At 39.7% G+C, this 15,651-nt stretch overlaps 1 protein-coding gene across 3 annotated transcripts in view; it reads left to right on the forward strand.

The window, feature by feature from the left end:
* The window catches only part of sestd1 (SEC14 and spectrin domains 1), a 130,971-nt gene that overhangs the window by 97,059 nt on the left and 18,261 nt on the right, over positions 1–15,651 (forward strand). For all 3 annotated transcript variants that reach the window (XM_043693502.2, XM_043693496.2, XM_043693500.2), the window contains 3 exons: positions 2,750–2,944; positions 4,569–4,683; positions 10,041–10,200. In XM_043693502.2, coding sequence (XP_043549437.1) covers positions 2,750–2,944; positions 4,569–4,683; positions 10,041–10,200 — 470 coding nt within the window. The remainder of the gene's footprint in view (positions 1–2,749; positions 2,945–4,568; positions 4,684–10,040; positions 10,201–15,651) is intronic.

Raw genomic sequence — 15,651 nt, forward strand, 5'->3', positions numbered from 1 at the left:
CACATTTTCCCACAATGTACTCCGCCTGATTTTTGCTCACTCATCTTAAGTCTGTCACAACATACTTTCCTACCTATCTTTATTTCATCTGTAAATTTAGCTATCATGTCTTTGCTCCTCTCATATTAAGTCATTATTATACATTGTAGAAAACTGAGGCCTTAGCACAGACCACTAAGGGACTCTGCTGGTCATATCCTGCCAACCAGAAAAAGTGTGCGCATACCTGTTTGCTACCAGCCATACCGCCTTCTTTCCATACTAAAACATTGTCCCCTACACTATGAGCTCCTACCTTGTGCAGTAGACTTTACTGTGGCACCTTGGTAAATGTTTTCTAGAAATCTAAGCACATTGTGTCTACAGGCTCTCCTACATCCAAATGCATGTTGCTCCTTCAAGAACTCCAATAAATTAGTTAAACATGATTCCCCCTATAGGGAACCATGCCAACTCTTCCTTATCGCTCAGTTTTTTCCAAGTGCCCAGCTATTACTTCCTTAATGATTCTAATACCTTTCTAACAATTGTAACACCTTGCCATGACAGATGTCAAGCTAATTGGCCTATAGGTTTCTGTTTTCTGTTGTATAATTTCTTGAATAGAGGAGTTATATTTGCCATTTTACAGTCAACTGAAAACTTAGAGTCGAGCAAATTTCATAAAAGTTGACATTAACACATCTTCTAGCCACCTCTCCTTAAGGCCTGACGATAAACTCCATCAGTACCTGGGACTTGTCAATTCCATCAGGTTGCTCAGTTCTGCTTCCCCAGTGATTTCTAATTTCACCAAATTTCCTCTTTCTCTTTCTTCTCTTGATTAACAGTTATTGCTGACTTTTTAAAATCCTGTGTATGGAATTCAGAAGCAAAATATTTGTTTATTTCATCTGTCATTTCCTTTATTACCTACTATTAATCCCCATTCTTACTCTAAATACCTGTTGAATCTTTTCACAGAATTGTTGTTGGCGTTTGTTCTTAAATGATCATCATGACTGCCATTTTTCTGCACTTTTCCCGTGACCCTTTTTTTTATTAGTTCTGTTTAAGTAAACATCGAATGCCTTCTTGAATGTTGTGAATGACTTTTTCTTCACCACATTTCCGGGCGGAACTATAGACAGTACCTCAGCTGATATCTAACTTGTGTTTTGTACAGCTTCATCATAACCTCCCAGCTTTTGTACTCAATGACATTATTAGTAAAGTGCAGAATACAGTTTGCTTTATTAGCTACTCAGCATCTGTCCTACTACCTTTCATAACTTATGCCCATTTACTATCTGGTTTCTCCTGTCCTTGTACACATGTTAGACTTGTACATTTTAATCTATATTCCCGCCATATTTTTTCTGCCAGAATGTCTCACTTCTCCAAATTGAACTTCACCTATCTGTCCAGTCTACCAACTTGGCAAAGTCCTTTTGAAATTCTTTATTGTGCTTCACAGAGTTTACAATACCTAATTAACTCACATTTGACCGTGTGCCTTTTCTAAACCCAGTTATTGTTCTTGAAACATCGCCATTAGCAGAGTTAAACTAACTGGTCTGTAACAGCTAGGTTTATCCTGACAACCTTTTTTGCAGTTCTCCAGTCCCCTAGCACCAGCCCCCAAGTCTAATAACACTGCAAATTTATGGCCCAATTGCAATTTCCATTGACTCTTTCTTTCAATATCTTGGATGTAATTAGTTCTTGAGTGGTTAATTAACAATCCACATAAGGGTCTCTTTAGACTTTCATTTGGCCTGCTGAGTTGGAGATGCATCTCAATGTGTCCCAATCTGGGAGTGATCAGACCGTGAGGGCAGAGTTGACTTCTGCAGCCATTCCCTGGCCTTGCCTCTTCTTGCCAAAACCTAGATTCTGTAATTTTCTTCCATCTTTGAAAAGAACTGAAGTTGCCTTCTGTAGGACTTCTGGGTTGCTTTGGAGCCAGCAACCTCAGCCTCTGAAGTGGCACTGCTACTTGCACTGGCTACTGGCCTATTACTGGCCTACAATTTTGGCGGCAAGGCACATTGCTGTTCCAGAAAATGATGTGTATGTGAAAGCCCCACTAGGTGACCACTTAAGTGCCTGATATCCTGCCTTTCTCTGGTAGCAGGATGTTCCACACGCACTGACATCTGCGCCATACTTTAATTCAAAAATAGAAAATGCTAACCATTGTTTGTCACAACTCTGATATAAGGTGCTTGATAAAAGAACTTGAACTTGATTTGAGGAATAATTTTGAGCTCAACAAATGTTTGAAATGCACTGTCTGATAGGTTGGCAGTGGTTACAGATTCAAAAGTAGACTTAAAAAGAAAATCGGATAAATTGGATCTTCGAGAAAAAAAGCAGGGAAATGGTCAAAGAGAATTAAATTGGGACAATTGGATTGTGTTTTGAAAGAGGTAGCACAGATTGAATGGGCTAAGTGCCTCCTGTGCTGCATTAATTTATAATTCTATCATTTTGTTCAAGTTGTCTGCAAAACGTGTAATGATTAAGGAGAATTGACAGAATAGTTCTTTTATGAATCATCAGCTAAAGGTATGTAATTCTGCAGGCCACCTGAATTTGCTTTACTGTGATATCAAACTTGAATTTATGCAACATTTCTATCTTTGGACTATGCATAGCCAATACCTATAGTATATTATATTAAATGATTGTGGTTCAGAATGAAGAGAATTTCTGAATTTAGGATCTATGTTTCTTATTGTACTTTTATTTCTTGCCTTATTTGCAGGAATGGTTTGCGGTATATGTGGAACTTAACCAGCAGATTGCAGCACTGTTGAATGCCGGAGATGAGGAGGATTTGCTTGAATTAAAAGCCCTTCAACAGCAACTTAGTGATGTTTGCTATCGCCAGGCCAGCCAACTAGAATTCAGACAAAATGTGCTGCAGACAGCCCTTGAATTCCATGGTATTGCTCAGGATGTAAGTTATTTTTTAATAAAACCAGCTTTCACATTTCAGAAACTGTTAAGTAAGTGTTTTTTGATCTCTTGATTTATCATTGAAAGAAGTATGATTAATTCTAATAAATATGATGTTGTTTACTAAACACAAATGGACAAAAAGCAGCAGGTTAACTGCGATGTAATAGAAATGTCATATTGCTATATAGTAACATCAAGGACACAGCTGAACAATTATACTTGTAGCAGAAGTGTACTTGTCTGAGTTTGAACAAAGGAAAATATAAGCTTTAAATGAAATACATAAATTTCCCTTTCTCTGGATAGGTAAGCGAGCTATCATACCACATTCTCTCTTACCTGGGTAATTCTCCTTTATATAGCCCTCATCTTCAATTCTTTAAATCCAAGAAACAAAAACTTGAAAGGATTTTGTGGATAGCTGAATTAACCATTCAGTTGTGGCTAGACCATGTGAACCTCTGTTGGGGCTCCACTATCACCTTTTTCCAGGAATATCCTGGATGCAAAGATAAGCCTGCTTTTTTTAAAATACAGTAAGCTGTCATGTTAAACTTCTCTTCCCAGTTTCCCCCACCCTCACTTCCAACAAGTGCCAAGAACTCATACGTGTCACTAAAATTCAGACAAACTGCCCAGCTGTCTCTGCCACATCCCTCCTTTCCACTAGCTAATCAGCCCAAACTACATCTAAGGTTTCACCCTGACATAACCCTCAACTTGTTTTCTTCCCTAGTTTCCTCAACCCTAATTCTAAAAGAAAATTGACCAACTAAACATCCTTTCCTGCTCAATCTCTAAGCTATCTGTGCTCATCCAGTTTTGCTCTCTTTTGCATCTTTAATTTTAATTTCTCTAGTATTGGTTGTGCCTTCAGTGGTCAGTGCCATAAACTCTGGAGTTCTTCTCTCCACCTCATTGTTTCTCTTGCCTCCTTAATTCATTCCTTAAAACCTATCTCTTCCTCTCCCAGCCTTTGGTTATCTGACTTAATATTGCTAAGTATCGTATTTTGTCTTATAATGCTTCTATGAAGTGCTTTGGTGCATTTTATTACCTTAAATGTTCTATATAACAAGTTGTTAATTAGAAAAGGGTGGTCATATGATAAAACCACTTCAACGCTATTTGAAACACTAGTGCTTGTATTTTACATAACTGTATATAAAGTACTAATGATTGGAAGATTTCATGTTGGAGAATCCAACAACATTTGCAGAATCATAAAAGGAAGCATCCAAGCATTTCCAACACCATGTCACTTAACTCCAAAAGAAACTAGTGGAAGAGTGTTCGTTCACTCAAGTTACTGTTACATGAACTTTGAATTCATGGTGTCTGTGATTGTTGCCACATCTGACTCTTCACTTGCTACTGCAAAGTCGCCAGGCTTGTATTCCTGAAATGCCCATGTAGCAGTATTGTTACTATTACAACATTTGGTCTGTAAAGATAATCCATAAGAATTTCTTTAGTTGTTACAATCCATTTTACTTCAATAATTCTTTTTCAAATATTGAACCATTTATTTTAAAATTCAAATTAATAGAAATTGTGAACAATTAATACTATATATTTGTGCAGACTTGAAAAGTTGAATCTTGTGAATGGATCTTTCACAGTTGTCCCAGCAGCTGGATGGATTGCTTGGGATGCTTTGTGCGGATGTGGCACCAGCTGATGGAACTGCCATTCAACAAACATTGAAACTTCTAGAAGAGAAGCTAAAGAGTGTTGGTAAGTGGGAGAAACATGTATTATTGTGCATGTAAATGAATGATGATATGAACGTCCAGCAGACCAGCATTGATCATGGCAGCATTAAATTGTGAGAGGAGTCTGCTGAACCCTCTTTGGTTTTGTGTTTACAATAATCAAGGTAATAAAGTAATGATATGAGTAAAAATAAAGATTGTTAGGAGCTGTAACTGGAATTTCAGGAGGACAATATTATCCACACCCGAAGATGCTTTTATAAACTTTAAATATGTTCCATTAATGAAAATATATATGGAACATGGTTTAGTTTTTGAAAATCACATTTTTACATGAAAGTAAATAGTTAGGAAAGTAAGAGGCAAGTGAGGAATGGCAAGAGGTGGATACCAAGTATTAAAGTGTTTGAAGTTGAGATTGAGCAAATTCTTAACTGAAGTGATATTCATGTGTCTCACACCAAGCTACATTTAAATTTAAGAAGCAGGAGAATTGACGTTTCGGGCATGAGCCCTTCTTCAGAAAGTACTGAAGAAGGGCTCATGCCTGAAACTTCAATTCTCCTGCTCCTTGGATGCTGCCTGACCTGCTGCGCTTTTCCAGCAACACATTTTCAGCTCTGATCTCCAGGATCTGCAGTCCTCACTTTCTCCTACATTTAAATTTACATTTGTAATTTATATTGGTAAACTCAACATTCTATCTGCATAAACATAACACTGAAAATCTTTTTATGAAACAATTTTTAAACCATTTTTTGATAGAACGTTAGTACAAAATAATTATTTTAGTTTATTCCTTCCATCTTTTGTGGTTAATGCTGAGTAGGTGATACGAATTAATTGAAAAGATTATGAAGAAGTCATCATACAGGATTAGTACTTGAATTCCAGCTATCCCCACTTATTCAGTCACATTGATATTTAAATTAAAATTGTAGGGCTTTATTTAAATTATGAAGGAAATTTGCGTGTTTTTTTTGGTTATGTTACAGTTTTAACATATATGAAGATATATCCACCACTGTAAATTGAACAAAGGGTTTTAAACAATATTTTGCATTTTAGATATGTCAATATTGTATGATTCAGAATAATTTATAAGGAAACCTATTTGTATATTATATTCAATGAAATGGGGAATTTTTGTAATGCATTAGTGATTTTTAAAGTTTCCATTCAAGAGTGAAGTAACCAAAATTCTCATTACATTTTATATTGGAATCCAAAGATTCAAATGTGGTTGCAAGAGTCTGGGAGCATTAGGGAGAAGAGATTTGGAATTCAGGGATATGAGGAAGGGTAACAGGAGTCTTTGATGAATCTCACATAAATGATTTCTCTCTGACTTTTAGCCATTAACAGCTCTGTTTGCTATTTCAGTTCCCCACTCCCTACTGTGAACACATGTGGAAGCAAGGCATGGATAATGAAACAAAGATGAACATCTCTGAAGGAGTGAAGAAAGGCTTATCAGTTGTGTGTTGAAGAAGGGAATTAGAGAGACAGTGAAGTTTAGAAAAGGGGTCTAGTTGGCTGAAAGTGTGGCTGCCAAGGGTAGGTGAAAGGGAGAGGTGGAAGCATAATAAGCCAGAGCAGCTACATTATTCAGAAAAGGTGGTTAAGAAAATGGACATGCTATGGAAGGATATAAATGTGAAGTTGATGCCTTTATTTTGAGATGTTGAACCTCAGGTGGCATTAAAGGGTAATGTGGACAGTGGAAATATGTGAGGTGATCTAGATATGAGATAGGATATGGATAATAGAATTTTGGATGTGTTGAAGAATGGAAACTGGTCAGCTGAATGTTGGAGTAATTTGATTTGAAATGATCAAGTTGAATGAGAGTTTCAGCAGCAACAGATGGTTAAGGCATGATGGAGTAGTCCTTGTTATGCAAATGAGAATGGGAGTCTTTGTGACTGAGAGGTTAAGTAATCAGGAGCAGAAACAGAAATTGCTGGAGAAATTTGCAGATCTGACAGCATCTGTAAAGAGAAAGTAGAATTAACATTCAGGGTGCAGTGACCCTTCTTCAGAACCGATAGCTAGGAAAGTATGCTGAAGACAAGGGGGGGAGGGAGGAGTAAGTGGATAGGTGGAGATGGATCTCAGAGAGAGAGAGAGAGAGAGAAAGACAGTTATGCAGAAAAAGAGATATAGAATCCCTGACAGTGTGAAAGTAAACTATTCAGCCTATTGACTCCACACCAACTCTCCAAACAGCATCCTACCCAAACCACCCCCTTAACCTATCCCTGTAACCCTGCATTTCCCATAGCTAATACACCTCGTCTGCACATCCCTAAACATGACAGGCAATTTAACATAACCAATCAAGCTAACCTGCACATCTTTGGACTGTGGGAGGAAACCCACACACAGATGGGGGGAATGTGCAAACTCCACATAGACAGTTGCCCGAGGATGGAATTGAACCCAGATCTCTGGCCCTATGAGGCAGCAGAGCTAACCACTGAGTCATCATGCTACCTGTGCCAGAGATGGATAATGGTAAGCTTGGGAGAAAGTAAATCTGATAATGGGGACCAAAAGTAGTTGAAAATCTGCTGGCTGTGCTGAAAGCATCCATGTAATGGAAGGGCCTGGAGTGTGGGGCTGGGTAAAAGGCATAGAACCCTGAACACTTTCCTCTAAAATTTTTGAACTTGATACTGAGTCCCGAAAGTTGGAGGGTGCCAAAGCAAAAAATAAGATGCTGTTCTTCTAGCTTGCTTATATATAAGCCTTGCTGGAGCACTGTAGTAAGCCTGAGACAAAAGTATTGGCATGGATACATGGTAGTCTGTTGAAGAGAAGGCAACAGCAAGCTCAGGGTCATTGTTGCAGACAGAACATGGATACTCCGCAAAGTGGTTGCTCAGTCTGTATTTCGTCTCCTCAATGTAGAGGAGACCACGTTGTGAGCAACAAATACAGTAGTCAGGGTGAAGTGTAAGTAAATTGTTGCTTCACCTGGAAGGTATTTTTGGGGCCTTGGATAGTGAGCAGGGATGATGTAAAGAGGCAGATGTTACATGGGAAGATGCTGCGGGGGTGTGGGGTGGTGTTGGAAGTGGAGGAGGGATGAACCAAGGTCTCTGGAAGAAATGGTTTCTGCAGAAGGCTGATGAAAGGGAAGAGAAGAATATATGTTTGCTCTTGGCATCCTGCTGGAGGTGATGGAAATGGCAGCTTTCATCCTTTGGTGCAGATGCTAGTAGAGCGGAAAGTGAGGACTGGGGTACCCTATCAATATTGTGGGAGAGAAGAGTAGGGGTGAGGGCAGAAGTGTGGGGAATGGGATAGACATGCCGGAGAGTCCTGCCAACCACAGTGGTGGGGAATGCTTGGTTGAGGAAAAAGGTGGACATATCTGAGGCTCCCCTGCAGAAGCTAAAGACAAAAAAGTGTAGATGCTGGAATCCAAGGCAGAAAAACAGGCAGGAGGTGGAGACATCAACGTTTCGGGTGTAACCGTTCTTCAGGACTGAAGAACGGTTACACCTCAAAAGCTGACTTCTCCACCTCCTGATGCTGCATGGCTTGCTGTGTTCCTTCCAGCATCCTGCTTTTCTCCCCTGCAGAAGTTTGCATCATCAGAACAGATGCATGTAGATGGAAAACTGGGAGAATGGAATTGCAACTTTTCAGGAAGCAGGGTGTAAGGATGTATAGCTGAAACTTTATTGCTGGAACAGCACAGCAGGTCAGGCAGCATCTAGGGAACAGAAGATTCGACGTTTCGGGCACATGCCCTTCTTCAGGAATGAGCAGAGAGTGTTCAGCAGGAGAAGATAAAAGGTAGGGAGGAGGGACTTGGAGGAGGGGCGTTGGAAATGTGATAGGTGGAAAGAGGTCAAGGTGAGGGTGATAGGTCGGAGTAGGGTGGAGGCGGAGAGGTCAAGAAGAAGACTGCAGGTCAGGAAGGCGGTGCCGGGCTGGAGGGATTCGGCTGAGACAAGGTGGGGGGAGGGGGGATGAAGAAACTGGTGAAGTCCAAGTTCATCCCCTGTGGTTGGAGGGTTCCCAGTCGGAAGATAAGACGCTCCTCCTCCGACCGTCGCGTTGTTGTGGTTTATGTTGTGTAAGGATGTATAGTCAAGATAACTGTGGGAGTTGGTGGGTTTATAGTGGTTATTAGTGGCCAGCCTCTCCACAGAAATGAAAACAAAGAAGTCAAGGAAGAGAAGGGAGGAATCAGAGATGGAACAGGTGAAATTGGAAGCATTGAAGATATCATTGATGCATAGAGAAAGAGTTGTGGGTGGGGGCCAGAGTGGGATTGGAAAAGGAAATGTTCCATGAACCCCACAAGAGACAGGAGTAGCTAGGGCCCAGGCAGCACCCATGGCCACACCTTTAATCCGAAGAAAGTGAGAGGAGTTAAATGCGACGTTGTTTAAATGAGGATCAGAAGTTTTGTTTGGGGTCAGTTAAGATACCAGAACTGAGATCAGACTGACAATGAAACAGGTGGAATAGTGTCTATAATAGAGTTTGTGCCACAACTGGATATGAGGGATCCTGTTTGAATAAATGTTTAGCTAGAAAATTGCAGCCAGTTGTCCACTTTTGTGAACTGCAATAATAAACATTAAATTCCATTTATCATTCCAATTTATGCATAATCCTTGGGAATCGTTTTAACTTATGGCATAAAATGGGCAACCCATTTAGTTACCCATTATACAATCCACCCAATGTTCTTCTACATGGAAGTAAATGAAAAGGAAAATCCAACATGATGTCTTAATGAGCTGCTGATTTTATGGTGCCCATTTTACACTATTATTTACTCTGAAATGAGAGTTCTGCTATAGAGTCAGAGCTTATTGCTTTTACCTTCCAGTTGATTCTTGTACTGCATTGCAATAATGGCAGGGAAACTGATCTTCAACCAAAAGAGAAAATGCTGGAAAATCTCAGCAGGTCTGGCAGCATCTATAAGGAGAGAAAAGAGCTGACGATTTGAGTCTAACTGACCCTTTGTCAAAGCTAAACAATGGGGGAGAAATAGGGAGGTATTTATACTAGGCTGGGAGAAGGTGAGTCATGGCTCCAGAAGCAAAGGTAGCAATAAAGAGGTGATAATGACAGTGCATAGAGAGATTATAGGGAGATTAGGAGCCTTGAATGACCAAGGCTGAAGCCAGTGCTGTGAGACAAAATCTGGGGGATGGGTGAAGCAGAGGTAAATGGAAAACAGGGGAGAAGGGGAGCAAAAGAGGAAGAGGAGAGGAAAAAAGTGATGAGAGAGTGGGGAGCGAGAAAAAGAGAGACAATCAAGAAATAAGAGGTGCAGAACAGTGAAAAAAAATTTTAAAAATAAATAAAATAAATGAAAATTGATCTTCAATAATTTTTGTTTTATAGATACTGCTTTACAGAATTTACAGGAAAAAGGTCAAGGTCTTTTAGACCAAATGACATCCCAGGCTCCATGGACATTTGGAAAAGATGTTTCCATTGAAAATAAAGACAATATAGAACATATTCAAGGACTTATGGAAGATATGCAACTTCGGAAACAAAGGTAAAAATTAAAATTTGTGGCAATGATAACTTGTGAAGTTACAGTGAACTAGGATTGTTAATTCGATCCAAACAGCTTAAAAAGAAAACCAACTGTTTCCATGATATTAAGATAACATGTCAAAAGTATAATCATTATCCTTTTGAATTGTTAACATTTTGTGTTGAAGATCACATGAGAAATACCTTTTCCAAGAAAGTTTAAAAGAATTGGATTTTTGCTTTGTTGTCATGTCTCAGCAACATTAAAGGTGCTTCAAATACAAAGTAAATTATGTTTATAAAAATGCTGTTAATTTAGAAACTGCTTTCATTGTTTTTCATAGCTGTTTACATTTAAAATGAACATACAACATAATATCCCAACTAATAATGCTGCTTAAATCAGACATCCCAGAGTGAGTATCCCTAGCTTTTTAGACTAAAAGTTTTACTGTTGCAAGAGACTGCTAATGTACATTTAAGAAAAGAGCATAAAAGTTTATTACACAAAATAAAAAAAAGTCTACCTTGCATTACATAAGAAACAGCCTTAATACAAATGTCAGAAATTGAGATTCAACACGTTTAGCATCAAAACAACCTTAAATATGCTCTAATCTCAGAAATGGGTTACTCTGTACTTTTGAAGTTCTTTTATTCAATGGTCAGAGCTGTACTGGTCAGTTTCCAGCATACTTGCATATTCACTCGATGTTATCTTCTTTACTTAACAACTCTTCATAAGAAACTTAAACAAACTACGAACACAACTCACTTAGTCCCTAGCATATGTTCTCTCAACTTGTACATTCAACACTCTCTTGTAGGATGTCTTCTCTTTGATAATGTTAAGCCTTCTGTTTTTTTTGGAGATTTCCTGTTACTAACATGTAAGCCATTCAGGACTTCCCTTCTTCTGATTGTTTTAGAGACTGTACTGCTGATGTTAAAAGGCTTTTCCTCTCTGACTGACCACTTTTCTCTGCAGACTCTCTAATCTTCTAGATAATTCTCACCTTCTAAAAGGAAAATAGGTTCTATCTCTGTCTTCCTGTGTCATATGGCACTTGGATGTTGGCCATTTTTGTTCTGTTTTGTTCTTCTCTTCTAAAGCAGAAGTTACTCATTTTGAGAATTTTTAAAGCTTCATTTAAATACATGTAAATAAACTTCAACTAGTCCATCACTGCATTCAGTTCACAAAATCTGAAATAACACTAAAACAAAGTTTTCTCCTCCTTAACACAATATAGAAGTACAAATCAAACTTGAAGGTAGATATGGTTCTATCCACTTTAGGACCCAATATTCCAAATTATGCTAATTTATCATGAACTTTCACCGAAGGATATTTTGGAGGTGACCACATGTTGGTCAAAAAAGATAAGTTTTATGAAAGATATTTAAAACTATACCATCTAGGAACAGAATTAGGCCATTTGGCCCATTGGAGTCTGCTCTGCCATTTGATCATGGCTGTTATGTTTCTCAACCCCATTCTCCTGCCTTTTATCCAGACCTTTTGATCCCCTTGGTAGTCAAGAACCTATCTATCCCTATCCTAAATATACTGAATAAACTTTGTCTCCACAGCCTTCTGTGACAATTAGTTCTGCAGATTCGCCACTCTGTGTTGCTGAAGAAATTCTTCCTCATCTTATTTCTAAAGAGTTGTCCCTTCACTCTGAGGCTATGCATTCTAGTCTTAATCTCTCCCAACAACTTGTTGACATCCTCTCAAATCAAGCGTCTCAGTATTCTGCAAATTTCAGTCCAATCCCCCCCTGCATCCTTCTAAACTCAGGCGACTGACTGTGTGGAGTTTGCACGTTCTCCCCGTGTCTGCGTGGGTTTCCTCCGGGTGCTCCGGTTTCCTCCCACAGTCCAAAGATGTGCAGGTCAGGTGAATTGGCCATGCTAAATTGCCCGTAGTGTTAGGTAAGGGGTAAATGTAGGGGTATGGGTGGGTTGCGCTTCGGCGGGTCGGTGTGGACTTGTTGGGCCGAAGGGCCTGTTTCCACACTGTAAGTAATCTAATCTATTGAACACCTGAGTCTTCAACCACTCATAATGTGACAAGCCCTTCATCCCTGGGATAATTCTTGTGAGCTTCCTCTGGACTGCCTCCAAGGTCTTCCTTATCTACAAGGCCCAGACTGCTCCCAGTATTCCAAATGCAATCTGACTAGTGCCTGAACAGAGGCACTAGAGCAGGAGTCTAGAAGTCTGCGGGGAAGGTGGGTGCAACATGTGAGCCTGGGTGGCGATTGGTGCATGGATCTCCCAGTGCTGGAGGAGGTTGAGCCTAGCATGGGAGAGATTGAGCCCTCGTGGGGAGTAGAGGCCCTTGAGGGGAAAGCCCAGTGTGGAGCGACTACAGGCCCATAGTTAAAGGAGGACTGTAATTTTCAACTTAACTTTATTTCTTTATTTACTACTTTATACTGAGAAGAACTATAATGTTGTACTTTTAACTTTTTTTTATTTTTGTACTTGCATCTAAGATCTTGTACTTAGGTACCTTGTGCCTAAGATAGTGCCAGGAGTGGTGACTTTGTACATTTTTCATTTGTGCTCCTGGATCCCTGTACTTGAGTACATGTGAAAATAAAACCTAATTCCTACACAAAAAAAAACAAAGAACTGTGGATGCTGGAAATCAGAAACAAAATCAGAAATTGTTAGAAAAACTCAGCATGTGGAGACAAAACCAAGTTAATGTTTCAGTTCTTCAGCAATCTCTGATTTCGTTTCTGACCAGTGCCTTATACAGCCTAAGTGGTACAATCCTGCTCTTGTATTCTAACCTCTTGAAATGAATGCTAATATTGTATTTGTATTCCTAACTGTCAACTGAACCTGAATGTTAATCTTAAGAGGACCCTGAAAGAGTTTTCCGAAGTCCCTTTGTGCTTGAGATTTTCAAAGCTTGTATCCATTTGGAAAATAGTCTACATCTCTTCTTCCCATCGACATGCACATCCTCAGGCGTTCTCACATTGTATTTCATGTGTCACTTCTTTGCCCACATGCCTAGTCTGTCCATGTCCTTCTGTAGCCTCCCCGCCTCCTCAATGCTATCCGTTCCTTCACCTATCTTTATGTCATCTTCAAACTTAGCAACGATGCCTTCAGTTCCTTTGTTCAGATTTTTATGTATATTGTGACTGGCTGTGATCCCAACATTGACCCCTGTGGAACACCACTAGTCATCAGCTTGAGAGAGCGAAGATGGAGAACATATTCGTGGAAATGGCCATATTTGAAGAGACTGGAGATCTAACTGTGAACAAGGATATCAAAGACTAGTTGAGCAAGTTGACACCTTTGGGAGTATTATGGAAGGGTCAAAAATCAGGTAGTTGGCTGCTTGAAAGTGCACTTATAAGTAATATGGGGGCAAAGGTTTCTCTGGATTAATACGGTAGGATGTATGTCCAAAAGGGCTAGGGGAGTAAGGGTGGTGAAAGATGCAAGCAGATGTAACTTTTAGCCTTGAGCTCTGGGGTTCCCTCACCGAATAACTGCCTTTCTTACTCTCTCTTTTTAAGACCTTTCTCTTTAATCAAGCTTTTTGTCACCAGTCCTAAGATTTCCTAAATTGGCCTTTTTTGCAAGAGTACTTGAGTAAAAAAAGTCATTGCAATTATATAGGGCCTTGGTGAGACTGCACCTGAAGTATTCTGTACTGCTGTGGTCTCCTTAACTAGGAAGGATGTAGTGTCCGTATAAGGAATGCAGTAAGCTCATCAAATTAATCTCTAGAATAGCTGGATTGTCTTATGAGGAAAGATTGAGAAAACTGAGCTTTAATTCTCCAAAGTTTCTAAGTATAAGTGGTGATCTCATTGAAGCATACAAAACTCTTAAAGGACTTGATAAGAGTATGTACAGGGATGTTTCACTGGCGAGGAAGTCTAGATCTGGGACACACAGTATTAGAATAAAAGTTAGAACATTTAGGACTGAAGTAAAGAGGAATTTCTTTATTCAAACAGTGATGAATATTTGAAATGCTATACCCCAGAGCATTCTGTTTGAGTCTGGAGACTCAAACATTGAATATATTCAAGGTGATAGATTTGGAGAAATTAGTGATATGGATAGCATGGGAAAATTATGTTGAAATGGAAAATAAGCCATGACCAAGCAGGCTCAAGGGGCAAAATAATCTATTCTTGGAAAGATTTCAGATTTTAATTCCAAAATTATTAATTTTTCATGAATTTCATGAATTAAACCAGCATGCATATCAGGATCCCTCACTTGCTATCTCAGCACTCACTCACTTTGCACCCACTTGGATGAACTCATCATTTCTACTTTGCCTTGCCTTTCATTGTTTGTCCCGTCATTCAGAATTGGAAAATTCACAGATCAGTCAGAGACCTTGTCACTCATCAGTCAGGGCTGTCCGTCTATTTTGGTCAGAGCAATGCTGTCTCTTTTTCAGTGCATAGCCCTTCTGAAGCCAGAGGTTAACCTGTTGGCATGCCGATCAATGTATGTAAAGCCTTCTCACAGCTCAGGAGAAATGTTGGACAGGCTATGATTTGTCATAGGGGTCACGTCGATGAAAATCGAAGGGGATTATTAGGGGCTACTGCTGAGGCACGGAAGTTGGAAAAATATGTTCTGGGGATTTCAGGCAATATGCTGAGATGCAGAGGGGACAATAATTGTGAAGGGGTATTGATGGTGGTTGCTGTGGCGGGGGGGACATGGTCACTATAAATCTGAGATTGTGCTGCACTGTGCCCCTGCCAATCATTGGCATGACTAAACTTTAGGGTCAGACCTCAGTGGATAATGTTAGAAGGTGAAGTTTTAAAGAAAGAGGTGTCTGAGAACGTATGCAGGTTGTGTACTGATGGGCTTGTTCAGGGCCCAAGGAAGAAAGGAACATGGCGGTTTGAAGGGGCCAATTGGTCGAGGATGCCACTGTGCCAAGAACAACCTGTATTGCCTTGCATGCTCACGTCGATTATAAATCCACAATAGTATTAGAAAATGGCTATGACCACATCCAGCTGAGCGGAGTAAGTGTTTTATTCTATCTGAGCACACTGGCTTTACTTGTAAGCAAAGTGAATCCATTCAAGAGGTAATTGGATTAACCAGGCACTTGCACTGCAGAGCTTGAAGTCAACTGTAATCATAGCACCTTGTATGTGAGATGCATGCCATGTGGGATACAAGTACTGGTCGCAAGCAATTTTGACCATGTCAGTGGTCATTTCAGATTGATTATAGTTATTTCTGTGAGGCAGAAATTATCATAGGCAAGCTTAAAAGCGGCACCTGTGGGGCTCAATTCACAAAGGCAATCCAAGATCCCATGGACTGCAAAAGGAGCTGTTTTCCTTTAACTTTGAATTGTAAGTATTCACTAACATGCTCTTCTATGCATTTCTTGGGTGATATGCGAGTTGAAGGAGGGGAAGTAAGGTATCAGTAATCATACAACACT

Source organism: Chiloscyllium plagiosum, unplaced genomic scaffold (genome assembly GCF_037043375.1).
Source record: "Chiloscyllium plagiosum isolate Xiang-an unplaced genomic scaffold, Cpla_swu_hap1 HiC_scaffold_7, whole genome shotgun sequence".
NCBI lineage: Eukaryota > Metazoa > Chordata > Chondrichthyes > Orectolobiformes > Hemiscylliidae > Chiloscyllium > Chiloscyllium plagiosum.